Source organism: Apostichopus japonicus, chromosome 13 (genome assembly GCF_037975245.1).
Source record: "Apostichopus japonicus isolate 1M-3 chromosome 13, ASM3797524v1, whole genome shotgun sequence".
NCBI lineage: Eukaryota > Metazoa > Echinodermata > Holothuroidea > Aspidochirotida > Stichopodidae > Apostichopus > Apostichopus japonicus.
The window spans coordinates 14,416,743-14,435,369 of record NC_092573.1 but is presented as its reverse complement, the minus strand read 5'-3'; the positions used below and the strand labels follow the sequence as shown (position 1 = coordinate 14,435,369).

Here is an 18,627-nt window from a genome sequence, read left to right as displayed (position 1 = left end):
AATAGCTTACAATGTATTTGACTGGTGGAGACTACTGTGTACAGATCGGCAACTCAATCTTGTCTCTACACGTAGATAATTTCTTAATAATAATTTTCCTCCTTCATTGCCTATGGCTACAAGCCTAGTCTTATTAGCTTGTGTTACTACTACCCTTGTTTCTCATATATAACACCCTGTCCCCGCAGCTCATGCTGTGTTGCCATGGTAAATTGCTATGGTGACACCAAGCAAGCTCTTTGCTTTCATGTTTCTAGCATGAGGGGAATTACCCCCTTGTCTCTTTCATCCAAACTGTTTCTGGTATATTTCTACTTTCTTATCTAGTTGCCCACTCCAAAGGTAAATTCTGGATCATTGTTTATTACCCCCACCCCCCACCCCTCTCTCAACCCTCTTATTGTTTGCCTTTACCCTACATAATGACAAGGACTTTTTATTTTGTTTTCTTGGTTTTGTGTGTTTTGTTTTCACTTTCAGTTTCCACATCCTGACTTGATTATAATTTTATTTTCACACTCATAGTTTCTCTCTCGTTTTTCCTTATCGTTATCATTTTTTTTATTTTATCGCAGACATCCTTTCATCTTTTTAATGCCCTACCAATAAAAAAAAATAGGTCCTTTTTATGTTTTCAGCTTTTAAACACTGCAGCTTTTCTGAGATTTGTGAATGTGCAGCTTCAAAACCCTTTTTACAGGTCTGTCATTTCTGTGTGTGCAGTGTTTGCAGCTGAGTGTTGCTCTTGTGTTTTTGGGTCTGTGCCTTTTTTGTTTTTGCTTCCAAAGCAGATTCAGTCCTTGGGTTCAGTCCTATTCTTATGTCATCCAGATGTCAGACATTGTGTAAAAAAAAAAAAAACAGCTGCACTTTAAGACACCTTTTGTTTTTCCTGTTATAAGCGCTTTAATAAAGTCGCCCATTTGTGTATATGAGAGGGATTGGTAATTTTTTATATATTTTTTTTTAAAATTAATGAATGTAGGTTCCACTTTAAATTTGATTTCTGTTTCCATTGACTCTCTCCATTTTTTATGTGTTCTATGGGATTATTGAAACTCATCTTCGTAGTCCTTTGGTTCGGTCTCGTTTCGTTTATATTTGTGGTGTAGAACCGTTCTTGGATGGTGCATACGTTTATTTACAGATATTAGCTAGAGTTACTTTCAATTCGGGGGAATATGATGATTTTTAGCATGTATCATGTCTATCTTGGGTCGTTAATCTTAATCCTTCTTCCTTTTCATTTCCAAAGGTTTTTCATTGGTTCGTACTTCCTGATCGATTGTGGCGGGGAAATACCATTTTTATTCTCTTCATGTTTTAATTTTATAACCGTTTAGCTCAAATCCGTCTCTTCGTATGTTTGTATTTTCCTTCTCCAAACAATTAGGCGGTCATAAAGTTTTCAGCTATGGGGATTTTTTTTGGGGGAATGTATGGATCACAAATATACTACGTTGCCAAGTTCATTGTGAGATCTTAATCTTAGCTGAAGATCAAGTTGTTTGAATCTGATCACATTTTTAAGAGGTAATATCCCAGCTGCTCCTAGAAAAAATGATTCATTGGGTTGTATGTGATGTCATCAGGACAGTTTTCTGGCTAAAGCTTTTGTTCTTTTGCTCTTATTGTTCATTTATCCTGGAAGACTCTTGAATAGTCATCATTGTCTTCACGGATCGAATGATATATTGGGAAAGTTTGCTTTGCAACGTAGTAAGAAAGCAGTTTGCTTCATTAAAAAAGTTAAATATCAACACCAATGATTTCTTTCTGTTTGAGTAAATCATCGTTCTGCTTTAGCTAGAAACATTGAGGAGAACTTGAAGCAAAGAAGAAAAAAAGAAATCAAATAAAAAAGAATAAAATAAAATTACAGGGAACACTGAGCTGATAACATTAGATCTCTCTGTTCCGTTACTCTCGTCTCGACAAAAATTACAAGAAAATCATTAAAAATTTAATAAATGAATGAATAATTAAGGCCATAATTTTTAAGTTTCCTTGAAATTTGCAAAAGACAAAAGGAAAGAAAAGATGAAGCAGAAACTAAATAAATAATATTTTTTTTTTTAAAAATCCCTCTTAACTTAACTCATGGTTTTGGATTTCTTTTACAAGCTTATAGTGATTCTTAAAGCCACTGCTGTTTACTTGCTGGGATATAAAGAAGTTAGACACTTTATGATCTAATGACTAATGCTGCTTTCGATAACCCATATACCAGGTCCAACCCCGTACACTTGTGGTACTTGTGTAATATCTAGCATTGTGTTGATGAAGTTCTTCTTGTCCAAAGGGAAAACAAATTAACTGATAGTCTTAACCATTAGTGGCATTAACTGGTATTTTACAGTCTTAATTGTTAGTGGCATTAACTGGTAGTGCAAAACTTACTGATAGTCTTAACCATTAGTAGCATTAACTGGTAGTTCAAAATTCAAGTCTTAATTGTAAGTGGCATTAACTGTTAGTGCAAAACTAACTGATAGTCTTTTAACCATTAGTGGCATTAACCGGTAGTTTTAAAATTCACAGTCTTAATTGTTAGTGGCATTAACTTTTAGTGCAAAACTAACTGATAGTCTTAACCATTAGTAGCATTAACTGTTATTGCAAACTCCACAGTCTTAATTGTTAGTGGCATTTACTGTTAGTGCAAAAGTAACTGATAGCCTTAACCATTAGTAGCATTAACTGGTAGTTCAAAATTCACAGTCTTAATTGTAAGTGGCATTAACTGTTAGTGCAAAAGTAACTGATAGCCTTAAACCATTAGTGGCAACAACTGGGAGTTCAAAATTCACAGTCTCAACTGTTAGTGCAAAATTCACAGTCTTAACCGTTGGTGGCATTAACCATTACTGGCGTTAATCATTAGTGCAAAATAAACTAATAATCGTAACTGTTAGTGGCATTAACTGTTAATGCAAACTTCACAGATAGTCTAAACCGGTAATGGCATTAACCGCTAGTGGCGTTTAATAAGTGACATTAGCTGTTAGTGGCATTAACTGTTAGTGGCATTACATCAAAAAGAGCTTCAGGCCATCTCCTAATGTGCCAAGTTTTAAAGGCCAATTACGTTAGCTTGGAATGTACGCTAGGTCAAGGTTTATTGCTGTTGTTTCTTTGATTAGTGGCAGTCTGTCTAAAGGCTTTGTACTTTGATGGTATAACAAATGAAGAGTTTGTTTGTCTGAGATTAGACAGGTTTTCTGATGACAAGAGAAATAAAGGTACATATGTATACCGTCTATATTTGACTTATTTTGTCAAGAGCTCTTTGGCAGACACACATTAGGCAAACTGGAGTACTAATTGACATCTTATGAATGGCCTGTATCACATATTTGTACAGTAGTTTCCTTGGCTAATTTTAAGATCTGCCACCAAGTGATAAAAGGAAAGAGTGGAACTTGATTCAGGTATGTCATCACCATCATCTTAAAGAAGATCTCCGGCAATTTTTGTGGTCTCATTTTAGTGATTCCTGTGACACAGATGAAAGTAGTTTCTGTTCTTTCGTACGTTGGTTTTGTGTTGTTTGGAGTGGGATGGAGGAGGGGGGGGGGGAGAGGATTTCAGGGTGTAAAGATGGTGGGAGGAGATCAATGTAAGATGTAGGTAGCTTTAGTACTTTCAATGTATATTTTATGCATTCACTGTATATTCTCCTGTTGGCGTATGTAAAGTTTGTCACTTTTTGTTTTTGCAGAGGAAAGATCAACACTGTTCCGTTCCAACACGTTAGCTACCACCATGATGGATAAATACATGAAGACCACAGCCAATTCTTTTGTACAGCATGCCATCAAGAAAGTGGTTCTTAAGATAATGGATGCCAAGTGTTCTTGTGAGGTAAGCTCATAGAAGGAGTTTTAGTTATAGGGTGGCAGAAGTGGGGTGGGAGAAGGGGGGGGAGGACTATGCTGAGTTTTCATGTGAGGTATGTTCATTTATGTGAATTGGTATAGTAAAAGGGGGAAGGGGGAAAGAGTTTTGTAGTGGATGTGGATTTCAACCTACTGAAGCTTTGTCTTCTTGAGACTACGTGAATCTTCAGCTTTCATTACAGACTCAAATCAAGTATGAGTCAGTGATTAGCATAGAGACAGGCTTGATTTATACTACTAAAACTTCTAATTCCCTTCTGATTGTAGTATGTGTAGTTATGGTTATTGCTAGGACTCAAAACCTATTTTAAGGTATGTTCATATAAACCTCTTCATATATCGTGTTGTAATTCAAGAATGGAGAAGGGGGTTGGGTTGAAAGGTGGGGGGGATGTTCTGATCAAAGTGTGCTTGTAAAGCAATATGTCCATACAGAATTTCGTCTTTAAATAGCAGGGGAGAGGAGGGGTGCTTGATCAGAAGTGATTTGAAGAACTTGAGCTTTGCCTTCCTTAACTTAGATCTTCCCATTTAGAGAACAGATCTTATATGACCTTGTGGGATACCGCAAAGACTGATTTATACTAAAACGTGCCCTTTCTCTTTTCCCAGTATTCAACGCCTGTTTAATATATGTATTTATAAACTGTTTTGCTAGGACACTTGACTGTTGTTATGCTCCCATCGTTCAGGTAATTAACTGTCAGGTTTAATTTATTTGGTACAGTTGCGATAGTTTTAATGTGCCGGTGGTAACAATTAATCTTCATGAATTTATAGATGTAACTTTCCATTGCATAGTACTTACCATTTCGTTTTCCTTTTTTCACTTTCAGCTAAACCCTCTCAAATTGGACAAAGGTGCCGATGCCACGGATAACTTAGAACATCTCATAGGATTCTTGACAGAAATTATAGAATCTATTTTCAACTCTGCTAATGAATGTCCCAAGTAAGTTAATCTACTAACCTTGCAGTTTAAGCTAAGTGGGATTGTTTTCTAATTGGCGGAAGTGAATTGTTCAAAGGCAAGGGTCACAAGTGAACCAACTGAACACTGTCCGATATAAAATGAGCAATTTTACTTTCACTTAAGCAGGATTTGATTGTGTTGCATGATGTGATAAACAGATTAAACTTTCACTTTTAACATATAAATATACACAGGTCTTCCAATGTCATTTTGATATGCAATACAATTGTTATTCTTTTATCATCATACATATTGTTTGCTTTTTAAGGTGTGCCCTGAGGCAGAAACGTATCCTTTGCGTGCCAATAGTCCAACAAAATAATAACTCTGGCATCACAGAAATAGAGGGACACTGATTGATATTTCTTGCCGAGACAGAAATAAAACTGATTTATCTTCCTAGCTGATTCCTAACATGCTCTGGGATGGTACCAGGGCCTATGGGCTTGTATAGCATACCAGTGACATGCCCATCAAATTTCGTCCCTAAATGAACAGTTTCTGACTATTTAACTGTTTTAAGAGATGTGTTAATAGAGCTTGGAAATAAATATTTATATATAAATATATATAAATATATATAATTAAATATATATAATAATATATATAAATATATATAAATATAAATAAATAAATATATATATATATATATATATATATATACAGATAAAGATATAGATATAGATATATAGATATATAGTTATATAGTTATATAGATATATATTTATATATAGATTTCCAAGCTCTATGAACACAATATATTATATTAAAAATATTGAAAATATTATCCGCACCTACTTCTACCAATTTGTTAGATTGACCAGCTTTTAGTAAAGTGTTTGAAAGAAGAACATTGCATATGTGCAAATAATTTGCATAATTTTGATCTCAGTCTGTTTAGTTTCAGATCATTAATTGTTCTTCACCTCTTCATCTCTACATTCAACTGGGGTATAACTGTGCTTCCATTTTCTTTTTCTCTTTTGACAGATCCCTTAGGTATCTATGTTACTGTCTTCAAAGAGATGTGAGAGAGAAGTGGCCTGAAGATAACATCAGCCCAGCTAGAGCAGTCGGGTAAGTCCCCCTCCTCTCCCCTTCCGTTCCTCACCCCTGCTCCTTTAGTAGGATTTTGTATCATTACCATCATCCTTTCTTTAACTAATATATATTTATAAACTCTACTCTTACAAGAATCCTCTTTGTAAAGTGGTTTGAGGAGATTTGTGACAACTATCCGACCAATCATGCAGTAGTTATTTACATGAAAAAATCTCCATGGGCATTTAGCAGGGGTGGATCCATGTGGGAGGGAGGGGGGGGGGCACATGGGGCTTGGGCCTCCTCTTTTGAAAGTTTTTTTTTCACTGAAAAGTAGCTGCAAGCATAATTAAAAAAAATAAGAAAAAGGTGTCAAGTGGAAAAATTTAGCATGGTGGTTTTCCTTACCATTTTACTAACATCTTCTTAGGCACTGTTTTTGGTATTGTTATTGTCTCCTGGGCTCCCTCTTCGGAGAAATCTTAGATCCGTCACTGTTAAATTATCTTTAACGTCTTGATGTCAGTTCATCATTTAGATGTCATCGCACAGTGCAAATTTTACAGAGCTCTTTTAACAGGCTTCTTCTCATTTTACATCTGAATTTTGCAGAGGCTTCATTTTTCTCAGGCTTATTTGTCCCGCAATTCTCAACCCCAGGCTATTCAATATTGTGTCAGGTGAGTTGTGTGTGCTTCTCTGGTTTCATTCTTGTCAAGTTTGTAGTTTTCTGAGTGTCATTGTTTTTACTAACTTAATGGTGTCTATATGCCAGGCTAAGTAGTCCAGTCACTTTGATCTATGAGCCCCCTCTCCCCGAATTAATATTATTTTTTTTAGTACTTAAAAACTAAAAGTGGTACGGAATTGCCACCTCCACTAGTGAAAAGTGTTTTCATAATTCCGTTAACACTTAACACAAAGTTCAATTTAATTTTATCACAAAAATAATCCTTTTACAACCCAAAAGGTGTTGTAATAAACAATAGCAGTAGCCTACACCTGAAGTGACTCTTGGGCTTGAATAGGTGGATTATCTACAATGGAGGAGGGGCAGGTGCGTAGCCCCCCCCCCCCCCCGAGCATATTTTTTTGTATTTTTTTATGATATTGCTAGTAATTTCAAAATAGAAAATGCTTAGATGCAACTTACAAGGCCTGGGAAGGGCCATTTCCAGCGATCTGGGAGGCATTTTCGGCCAAAGTTTTCTTGTACCCTTCGCGCCAACCCATGGTGGCGCTAGGCTTATATAGTTTGTTTACAAGCTTCGCCCCTCCCTTGGCAAATTCCTCGCTATGCCCCCGGGGAGGGGGCAGGAGAGTGGGGAGGGGGTTAGTATGTGGTGAGGTGGATGACTAGTTAATGGTGGGTCCTGCACAAGTTAATGGAATGAGTTGAATGGATCATTTATTGGTAGGTTTAAAACTAACATCTCAGTTACTTGTCTTCCTTCACCCAATTTGTTTTTCTTGCCTTGCAGAAAATCCTTCCCCAATGGCAGCTCGTACTCTGATGATGGTGGTGAAAGCTATTCAGAACCTCGCCAACCATGTTGAGTTTGTTGCCAATTACAAAGTAAGTGTTTGGTAGACCAGCCCTCTTCACCAAAGACAAGTTACTGTTCATTAAAGAGAACCAAGCAAAAATTACTTTCTTTACATAGTGAACAGAAAGATATTTCTTCAGAATTTGTTAACGTGCTAAGAAGCTAGTCATGTGGCAATTAACATGCAAAAATCTTTGAAAGAAACAGTTTCTGCTTGTTGAAAACGACAGCTTTAAATTTGGAAAGGAGTTGTGTGATATTTAAGTTACATGATGTGTTTAATGAATAAGTCCTCTTATCACCAAATAATCTTGAACAGAATTCTTATTATTGGAATTATCAATTGGAATACATTTGTTAACTTTATTACTAGAGTAAACACTAACACATTATCTGGACCTACCACACTTTCATAGCAGATGTTTCTAGCCTAGCCTACTGTGCACATAAGAATTTGCTGTGGCCAATCACTACCAGGGATAATTAGCAATAATTGCACCTTTTTGACAAACTGGAAGCTGTACAAAGTTCTTAGAGAAAAGCATACTATAGCTGAATTTAACTTGAATCATCTGTTGGGAAGCGGGATATGGTTATGCAACATGAAGCTGCTTTTGAAACACCTTCTTAAAATTGATTTGGGTAAAATAAAATAGCTATATGATACTCACACGTCTAATGAACATGTTCATTAGCTTCATTGGTCAAGTTATAGGTCTAGTAATTGAGCAAAAATTGACAGTTTTAGTAATTTTCCAGTCAGGTTTTATATGTGAGTAACTCTAAAGTGACAAAGTGTCTGACTTAGGAATCGTTAAAATTTGAGTTAGGTTAAAGTAATTACTTTTTAACCAACCTTCAATTGATGGAATCATCATCATCCAGGTATCTGTCTTAGTTGTGATGAATTCCAGTCTTATTTTGGGTAAAAGAATAAAAAGAAGCATTATTTTGGGTAATCAATAAAAGGTTTTGGTAAATTTGTTGTCTTTATGTAAATAAGTGCTTTTTTAATAGATGTCCTTTTAATTGATTGTGCTGTTTCACTTGTTATTTCAGGAACCATTCATGGAGGCCATTAACCCGTTTATTGTGATTAACAAGGGGAGGATGACTCACTTTTTCCTTCAACTTGCTGTAAGTTCACTTTGTCAATTTTTCCATTTGAAACCATCTGAACAAATAAATAATAGCATTTGGTTAAAAAAAAAATCAAAATTAATAATACACAGTATCTGTTTGATGACATATATAATGTGTCTAATATCAGTAAATAATAGTAGCAACTGATTTGATGTACGGATAAAGATATGCTTTCCTAGAATACATTCTCGTTCATATTACTTTATCTGTTCTTCAGTTATTCCAAATCTGTTTAAAATCAACCCAGATATCATTAGTCTGCATTCTTCTGCCGGAACATGCTTACACAGAATTAAAACCCAAAATGTTATAAGCATACCTGATTGAAAACTTCTAGTTTAAGATTTTTGTCAAGTGGGTGCACTGAAGTGATATCCAGCCAACTTAATGTGGAGACGAGAAATCTTGTAACAATATTTAGTCCGCCAATGTATTGGTACCATTTTTAAATTTAATTTAATTTTTTTTTTTTAGGCTGCAGTTGTACTCTGTGCTAAAGATTTTTAGTAAGGTTCTGTTGGAAAAGATGGTGCTTTTCATGTTAGAACTGACTATGTTTGCCCAGAATTAAGCTCCTAAATGGTATAAGCATGCCAAGAAAAGGATAGTTTTAGAACCTGTTTCAAGTTGGTGTGCTGAAATGATGTCTGGACAGTTTATAAACCCAAAGTATGAAGTTCAGATATGAAGTACAAAGTCTTGTATCAGTATTTGTACTATAGCAGAAAATCTATACAATTTCTTTTCCATCAGTGGTTCTCTGGGCCACAGATTTCACAAAAATTGCCTTGGCAATGCAAACTCAATATGAGATATATACCAGAATCATGTGTTTACCACCATCGACATTTCCTTGTACATGCACGAGAACCAAATGTCGAGACTGCACATGTCACATTTCTGAAGTTTTACTTTAGGTTGTTTGAAAAAGTGCTTGTCTGTATTTGTATTTGCATTTGTAGTTAAAATTATATTTGCTTTTGTTCTTATTTTCGTTCCAGAATGTGGAGGATATGCCCCCACGTGAGACACCGCCTTCGATTGACCTGTCCCGCCAACTTGCCGCTCTTCACCAGATGTGTGTAGCTCACATCAAGGAACTGCAACAACTCAGCACAGTGCAGGTAGATGTTCTTGTGTTCACTTTATTCACTTGTACTCTGTAGAGATACCATGCTCAGAACACCATTCCATGTCACAATTCATTCTAGTGTTAACCTTTTTTCTGTTGTACTTTGTAGAGATACCATGCTCAGAACACCATTCCATGTCGCGATTCCAACTATGTATGTATGTGTGCAGGGGAAATTCAGGGAGGGGGGCTGTTCCCCCCCCCACCCCACAATTTTAAGACGTCAAATGGTTCATTCTGCTGCATATTTACGCTATAAACTAGGTCTACACAATAGGTTGTGCTAGTATTTCCTACATCCCCCCTCCCCCCTCTGTGTTACGTACCTACATCACAGCTCTGTGCTCTGTACTTAGGAACCATATCAAAGAGGATACCAATAATTTTTCTCCCAAACAGTCATAAAACTGTTAGAAGATCTATTGGTGAATTATAAAGATACCAGTGTCATCAAGGAATGATGTAATAAACAATTATGTCAAAATTATGAGCATGCTCTCATTCTGTGTAAAACACAACTATAAAACACTTTGCATAATTTGTGTAGCAATTCCCCTGTCTTTGCTAAGCAATGTCAGATGAATTGTCCTGATCTGATCATTTGTTTGTGGTATATTAAGCTATGCGTTTGGAAGAATATTACTTACTGGTTCTCTGCTCTTCTTTAAGCAGTCTCCCTAAGTTCCCATCTGTGTTGACAGCCATGTATAATGTAAGAGCATAGATTGGCCACCGTAACCTGATCAAGGCCATAATTAACCTGCCACTGCCAATAAAAACACAGCTGATATGATTTAGCATCGTAGGATTTTTAAAGCAAACATTTCTTCCTACTCGCAGCTCTATTTACGTAGACAATTTGACAATTGACAGATTATTTAGTTCAGTATCTGTACCTTTAAGGTAAATGACAACTATAATCAACATTGATTAGAAACATGCATTGCTAATAAATAAGTTATTTACAGTGCTTACTTAACATATGTTTTACATATCCATGCCCACTTCATGAATATGTAAGCCACTAACATAAATATTATAAAATAACCTATTTAAGGTTTGTAAAGGTGCAATTTACATTACAATATGTGCATACATCTACGTCATTTGATGTGTTTCTTATGTTGATAACGTACCAGTTTTCCAACATTATAATGATTATAATTATTATTAATTATTATTATAATTTTTTTGTCGTTTTCCAGCCAAGCCTGAAGAAACTCCTTGCAGTCACTGAGATGCTCAGCCAGAGTAAGAACCAGTACATAGGAGAAGTGGAAGCTGCCAGTAGAGACTCAATGGCATTCTGATCAACCTTTAAGTCCTGAATGTTTCTTGCCATTTAGATTTCAATCGAGTTACTGGCTCCATCTTCTCATCTCATCTCCTCACCTTTTGGAAGGATGCCATTCTTCACTGGCCGTTCGGACGGAGGGATCTCGTCACATCTGCCAAGCTACCATCAAGTTATCAGGCGGAGAATTAAGATAAGATTGGCAAATGTATTGCTATTAACTAGCAGTGTTATTATAACATTAGTGCATGTAAAGGCTGTGCAAAAGTTTGAGTGTTGAAAAAGATGTAGTAGCTCAGGTTAAGGTGAGGCTTTGGAGAGATTTTCAAAACACAAAATAATCTCTCTCTCTCTGGTCACTGTGGCAGACTATGACCAGTACAGAAAAGCAGGTTTGATATTAAGTGACAGGAAGTTGGTAAAGTGTTTTTGTGATTAGAGTCTGGCTAGAGAATTTGATCAACTTTTTCCCATCAGTTGGACATCAGGCATGCAGCATAAACAAGATAAGAAATTAATGGTCTGGCTTAAGGCTAATGGAATTGTCATGTTTGATATGGACAGCTTGAAATGTTAAACCACTGTAAGATGGTGGAAGAAGAATCGAAGCAATTTAGAGACATTCTGATTTGGAGCAGTTACCAACAAAGGGTGTAGTGAGAATTACAGAAACCAAGTCTTCTTTGTTATTGAGTAGTGTTTGGTAACAGGTCCTATTTGTAGACATCTCTTTAGAATGATTAGTGACCAGTTAATATTATCTGGTTATGATATATCTTCATCAGAGTGATACAGAGGTCTACCCCAATATACAATACAAACATATCCTTATCACATATGGGAATGTGACACACTGTCTCTATAAATCAAGGTACTAACTACTTCATCCATAGCTTGAAGGAAAATGCAGGATTTGACAGGATTGTATTGCTTGATATTCGTTACAATGTGTTGCATCATTAAAGACATACAGTGCTCTTCAAAGTACAACTCTTAATACTACTTTTGTGGTTTGGGAGTTTGTGGATTTTTAACTTGAAGTGTTTTAGAGGAGGAGGAGAAGGAGGAGAAGGAAGAGAATCATAACCTGTTTTTAATTAGATACATGCATCTTTTTATCCCACCTACTGCATGTTTGATTATCAGTAATGTGAAAGTAAATTGTTTGTGTCGTAAGAATGTTTTTATTGTTTTACCATCTTCTTAGCCTAACTCAAAAATGTCTAGAATTTTAGTATGTTTAGAAAGAATGCTTTTAACCCTCACAGATGGACTTAGAAACAGGAGAGATAAGATGCTGTTGTGGAGTCAGGGGAGGGGGGGGGGTGGGGGTGTGAGGATGGAGTTCATGAAAGGAGCAAATTGGGGGGGGGGACTGGTTATTCTCTTTAACTGGAATGATTTATTGCCAGATTGTCATGTTCCAAGCTGTGTCAATAATGTTGAGGTGAATACTGTTTTGAATTGTTTGCTACTTTCAATCAAACAAACACTAGTATGTTGCCATAGGCCTACAAGACTTTGCTTAACATAGCATACTTTACATATATAATCAGGGTATCGTCACTTTCATAATCATGGTAGAGCTAATGTGCCATTTGGTTGAACCTTTTACAGATAGAGAAGATGTTTCATAGCATTCTTATCAAACATTGTACTAATTCCTTGTTTTACGTATGGTTAGAAAGGAAGAGAAACCATCTGCTAAACAGCAACTATGAAGCGAAGACAAAAGTTCATTGCCGACTGATTTTCTCATCCTCTGGCACAAAATTTTTGAACCGCGATTGATGATCACATGACAGACAGATATTCAAAAAACAAAGTACACGTTTAACAATATGTTTTATGTCCCCCTGTATGGTGGTCTACGCCCAGATGAAGGTAACAGCTGTGATATATAGTTGGCATGTGCTGCAGTGTTTGAATGTGATCATACTCAACTCTATGTGTTATTTTATGAAATATTAATGTCAATCTATTGGAGGGACATGTGAGGTTTATGACAATAAAGTGTAACTTCCTTAACGTGAGAGTCTTTCCCCCAACTTTCACTATCAATAAACGAATAATGTTATCATAATCATTTTCAGTTATGGTTAGTAATCTATGAAGTTAGATCAATATTGATATCTCTCAGGGAAGATAACACTCATTTTTGAAAAACAGCTCAAAGACATGTTGGCTAGAACTGGATTCAGTGCCAGCCTCTCTCCAACCCCTCCCCCCCCTTTCGACCCCACCCCTTTCCCTTCCATCTCTCCTGCCTGATGGAAATTGATTATGTTGGAATAGCTGGATGGTAGAGCACAAGATTTGCTCCCACATTATAGCATATAATGTCTTTGATCAATTAAATACTTTCCCAGTCATTTTTTTCCATTGTGCATATACTTTATGTTGAGAAGAATGGAAATATAAGAAATGGGCAGCATTTTCAATTCCTCAAGTGTTTAAGCCTCTGACAAATAAGCCAAGATGGGAACCATCAAGTTAAAACTTCACTCGAAAACATACCATAAATTATTATCTATAGAAATATTGAGTAATTCAAGAACTATCTCTCTCTGTGCTTGTTTGTACACGGTAGTGGTGTGCTCTGCGTAGAATGTGCTTGCCAGGCATAAGATGACATCACGATTTATTTAAACTGGGTAGTATTATGAATATGCAATGATTTCTCTTTACCCATCTCTTTACCCATCCCTCCTTTGCTATTTATTTATGCATGCAAAATAGTTGTATTAAAATTTTTCCACTATTGTATATTTGATCAGGCCATGTGATTTTCATCTCATTTTTGTTTTTGTTATTCTCTCAACAAAGTTTTAGTAGACATTTATATTGGTTCTAAAAATGCCCTTAAATGCATAAGTAAGTTTTAAAGATATGGTTAGGCGTAGGAAAATCAAGCAATCTCTTTTCTCGTTAACGCCTTGGTCGCAGGGGAAGGTGCACATTATTGAACAATAGACAAGGCTGTGATCGCGTACAGTTATCTTTTGGCGAACCATGCAGTTTTTTCAAAGCGTCATTTTGATTCGATATTTCATTAGTGTTTTATACTAGTCAAAACTCAGTTGTTTTAACATTGCTTGTGCATTAACTTCACATGTTTGGTGTCGTATCATATTCAGGGAATTTTTGTCTTGAAAATTCCCAATTTGGCTGTTTGCATGTGGCTATTGTAATATGCAAAAAGCATTTGAAGAAAGAGTTTGGAAATAGAAGGGACAATTAGCAATATCGTTTGCAATGGAAAAAAAAATGTTATCTTTAGTGTGTGATGAATTGTGGGTAACGCCTCGGTAGAGTTGATAAGAAAAAAAAAATTGCCTGAAATTGGAAACCCAAAACCAATCATGATTATCTTTTATCCATAATTCCTAACCATATGTATACAGTGTTTGTGTGGATGAAAAATTTGAAATGTGGGTCTTACGGAGGTCGACTATGTTGAAGAAAGCTTTCAACACCCTTGAAGATCATAGCAACATTAGCAAAACATTTGTGGTTCACTTATATCATGTGAAGTTGTTGTAGGTTCGAAGGTTGGTTGATTTAACTTAATGACACCTCTGCCTGGCGTTGTTACCTTCGCATTACACGATGTCGGCACTCTCTCCGATACTGTTCGTTGAATGGCGTAATTGTGGGTGGCATTTGTTTTATTTCCGTGGTAACCTTAATATGTCAGTACTTTTTGTCATTAGCAGAAATGCACATATGTATAACTAATGATAGTTCAAGTAATCATTGTTGTGTGAGAATTATTGTAAATAAGTGTTGTGTTGTAAATTTGAACAGTAAAACAAGGGGAGTGTCTCGTTATTTCCCCGGATGAAAATCACGCAAACAGAAAAGCATGATTTCCAGCCTAGTAAGGAAGATAGCGATAAGAAGGACTGGTAAAAAGAATGAATCATTGTAACAATTTGTCATGTTATTTAAATATATATTAAAAAAAAAACGTTTTGTGATTTTATTTAAATACAGATAAAAATAATAAAATCAAAATCATGCCGACAGAAAAGAACATTACGAACTTTACAGATGACTATTGGTCAATGTGAGCTTGAGCAGTAGTAATTGCATTATATGAAATTACATCCTCCAACATATCATCAACATATTGTTAGGGAGAGCTTCAAGAACAGATGGGTAAGGTCGCGACCCTTGACCAATTGTTTTTATGTGGCAGCGAAAAGGTTTTCAAAAGGCTAGCAGCGTGACACGTGGATGGGGGTGGACCTTATTGAAATGGACCATATTAAATACGTATACTCCTGGGAGTTTGTATACAGGGCCAACTTTTTGATTGGGGGGGGGGGGGGGCTATAACAATTTGTCCAAATAATGTAACCAACAAGGAAGGACGTACTGGTGAGATCCCCATCACACATCACCTTTGAGATTTTTTTACCAAATTAAGGGTACTAAGATGTTTAATGGTGCTACCATTGGAAGTTAATTTATATCCAAGAATTTTCACTTTTTAGATAACTCTACCAATATATTTCTGTATAATATTGTCATCAGTTGGCGTCTAAAGTGGGGCGATGCACCCATACCAACCCCTGCACACACCACTGTCACTTCTATAAGTAATAATGTCAATGATCTTATAGCCTACCGTTAAATTAATAAACCTTGCCAATTTATTGGGGATCGTTCCATTCGATGTAATGCCCGAAACAAATATCAACATATTGTCCGAATTTCCACGGAAGTATCTTGTTTGGGGGGGGGGGGGGGGGCTGGTTAAAGAGATATCTGAGTATGGTTTTAGCAAAACTTTCATTGTTAGTGATACTATTCTAGCATCAAGTGAATTGAATTAGGCTAAATTCTACCAATGAATGTGTCTTTGTTTAGAATGGATGTCTCGATGAGGCGAGGATCACTCGTGATTGCATCAGGACAAGGTCAATGAACGAGTATTGCTGCAGTTGTTTGTAATGAAAACTTAACGTGGCTCAAAGTAAAGGAAACTCGAATGTAGTGTGTTTAAGAGCATCGGTAGATTTATTTTACACCCACCCAGTTTTCTACATGTCCTGGACAGTAACGTCCCTTTGCTATGGTCGAGTTGTGTCACGTGACTCTAGTTTGTATTTGTTGACCTGTAACCATCTGTTTGCTGCCTTGTATCAGGAAGTTTTTATAGATTTTTCCCTACTTTAAAAAAAAGGTCTCGTATTTCTCTTGTTATATGCAGGGTGTTTGTTGCCATAGCAACATCCTGTTATATGAAGGAAGGAAGATGATGTACCAGTGGCATAAAAGAAAAAATAGTAACAATAAATGATGAGGTGACCTTTGTTTTTATAAAACTGTGTCTTTTAGGTAAACTTGGCCTGGCATACATATTATTCTATTCGAATATTATCTCACTCGGTGATGAAAATGAAAATAGTTTGAACGCTATCAGATCCTCAAGCATACTGCTTTCTGTCAATAAAGATATGTTTCTCTAAGTTTTACTGATAGGCTTACGTGTGGGAGCTTAAGAAGGAAGTGTCCCACGTAGAAGTGTGTTATATCATGGAGGTACCTCCATGGTTATATGTGTTAACGTTTTGCCGTAAGTCAGTAGGCAAAACTGTCATCATATAACCTTTCCTACTGGTGAAAAGAGGTATTTCCCCCTACTGCTGTAAAACCGGTGTTCAAATTTAAACTTGACAAAGAATTTCCTGTCTGCACGTTTAGGTCAAAAACCACATCCTCATAGCATTTTCTTTTATCGTGATAGTATACGAATTTATTTAAATTTGGTGATGTTTTAGTAAAATGCATCTGACAACAGCAGAGTTAAAGGCACTGAAGACTCGCCCCAAACCGCGTGCGGCCATCTGAAAAAAAGTTAACTTTCTGTTGCTTGCAAGTGACGTTTTGTTCGTGTCGCTACAAAATGCAGACAGTAATGAAACGTGATACCTTTTTATCTTTAGCTGGACATGAGATGTCCATCGCTGTATCGTTTATACACTGTGCTGTGGGTATTGACCGCAGCTGTATGTACTGACTGTACACTAGTGTCTAATTACCGACGGTAGCAAGCTGTGTGTGTATTTTCTGGGATCGATGGTGGTGTCTAACACTTCTGTTACACCTCATTCGAAACTAGATCAGATTAGCGGATTAGACGTTTCTTTTTGCGCGAGTCTTCACACCCTTTAACGATGTCATCGGGGCAACTGTATTGTAAATGTCTAAATATATCGTATTCATCCAAAGAGCAAAAATAATATTTCTACAAGTGTTGCATTTGTGATGAAATTCGGACTATCGATGATAACATTTAGAGCTGAACTAATATTCCAATGTATCAGGTTTTCAAGGAGAAATTAACAAGAAGATAACGATAGCCTTAAAAAACAACTCTTTTGAAGTCCAATCTGCCCTGATGACGTCACAGATCACTTACTGAGATCCACTTCCCGGGGTGAAGAAAGGCGTAGCCAGTTAAAGATAGGTTACAATCAATCTACCATATCTCGAGTAAGGGCCACGATAGTGACAATGGATTTTCAACAAACAATGTAGAATATATAGTTGTTTGTTTTTTCTCTTCAATATTAGTTTTTTGTTGACTGCCACGGGAATATCCCTTAATTTACAACGCAGACAATTACGTTAGCAACTACTATCAAAACGAAGAGGAATATTTCGACTAAACTGTTACCAGAGATTAAAGAAAGAATGTTTGGCGATATGACAACATTGGAAGCACAAAACGATACACACAAACCAGTCATACTGTGCTAGTAAATACTGCAACAACAGTCCACGAATTTGTTAACCAGCATACTCTCAATATTTGAAATATTGTCACTTTAGAATATAGCAGTGCATTGGGTCTCTATTGTATTTCATTTAAGGTATACCATAGTAAAACTTTAGCTTATCAGTTGTTAGGATCAACATGGAATGGAGTAGGGGAAAACACTTTGAGCAGTGACCTGTCAGATTAAGGGAGGTCAGAATGCATGGGAATTGTACGTTCATGCATTAAGCCCATTTACTTTGACTTGTTACATACCTTTCCAACGTTCCAGTTAGGCCAGTGTATTTAAGGAGGATAATCATTGGTCCCGTAAAAGCCCACTTGTGTATCACAAGTACATGTTGAGGGGGGGGGGGCATGGTAATGAATTGGTCGATACAATTCCCCTCCGTCAGACATTTCTTGATTAATTAAACTTCGGATGAAATTACCTATCTGTTCTACATCGTTGAGACCCCATTGCTATCAAAACCATCCCCTCCCCCAATCCATTCCTCAGTTACCCCCTCCTCCAAGTCCAGTAATTTAGAAAGAGTATATAAACAACACTATGTCAAAGGTCAAATGAAGTGGGTCAAGATGGGTCAAATGAACATCTTGAGATGAAATAATCGCTGGAAAATGACGTCATACTTAATGTGGAAGGAGTGCCAAGAGGGGGTTAAATTCATGAGATGGCTTCATCGTCGAAAAAATGGATGTAACAATGTATTGTATTGAAAACTAAATATACCTAAATGTTGACAAATTAATAATATAAAACTAAAGTGAATTTAACATATATAAAACTAATTACTCAATTGAAAGT

The 18,627-nt window shown here is 36.3% G+C and overlaps 1 protein-coding gene across 1 annotated transcript in view; it reads left to right on the top strand.

The window, feature by feature from the left end:
• Positions 1–13,907, top strand: part of LOC139978294 (ras GTPase-activating protein 1-like) — a 45,412-nt gene extending 31,505 nt beyond the window's left edge. The window contains exons 16-23 of the mRNA XM_071988358.1: positions 3,722–3,864; positions 4,736–4,851; positions 5,863–5,949; positions 6,526–6,593; positions 7,395–7,489; positions 8,520–8,597; positions 9,605–9,727; positions 10,941–13,907. Coding sequence (XP_071844459.1) covers positions 3,722–3,864; positions 4,736–4,851; positions 5,863–5,949; positions 6,526–6,593; positions 7,395–7,489; positions 8,520–8,597; positions 9,605–9,727; positions 10,941–11,045 — 815 coding nt within the window. The 3' untranslated portion in view covers positions 11,046–13,907. The remainder of the gene's footprint in view (positions 1–3,721; positions 3,865–4,735; positions 4,852–5,862; positions 5,950–6,525; positions 6,594–7,394; positions 7,490–8,519; positions 8,598–9,604; positions 9,728–10,940) is intronic.
• Positions 13,908–18,627: the final 4,720 nt, after the last annotated feature.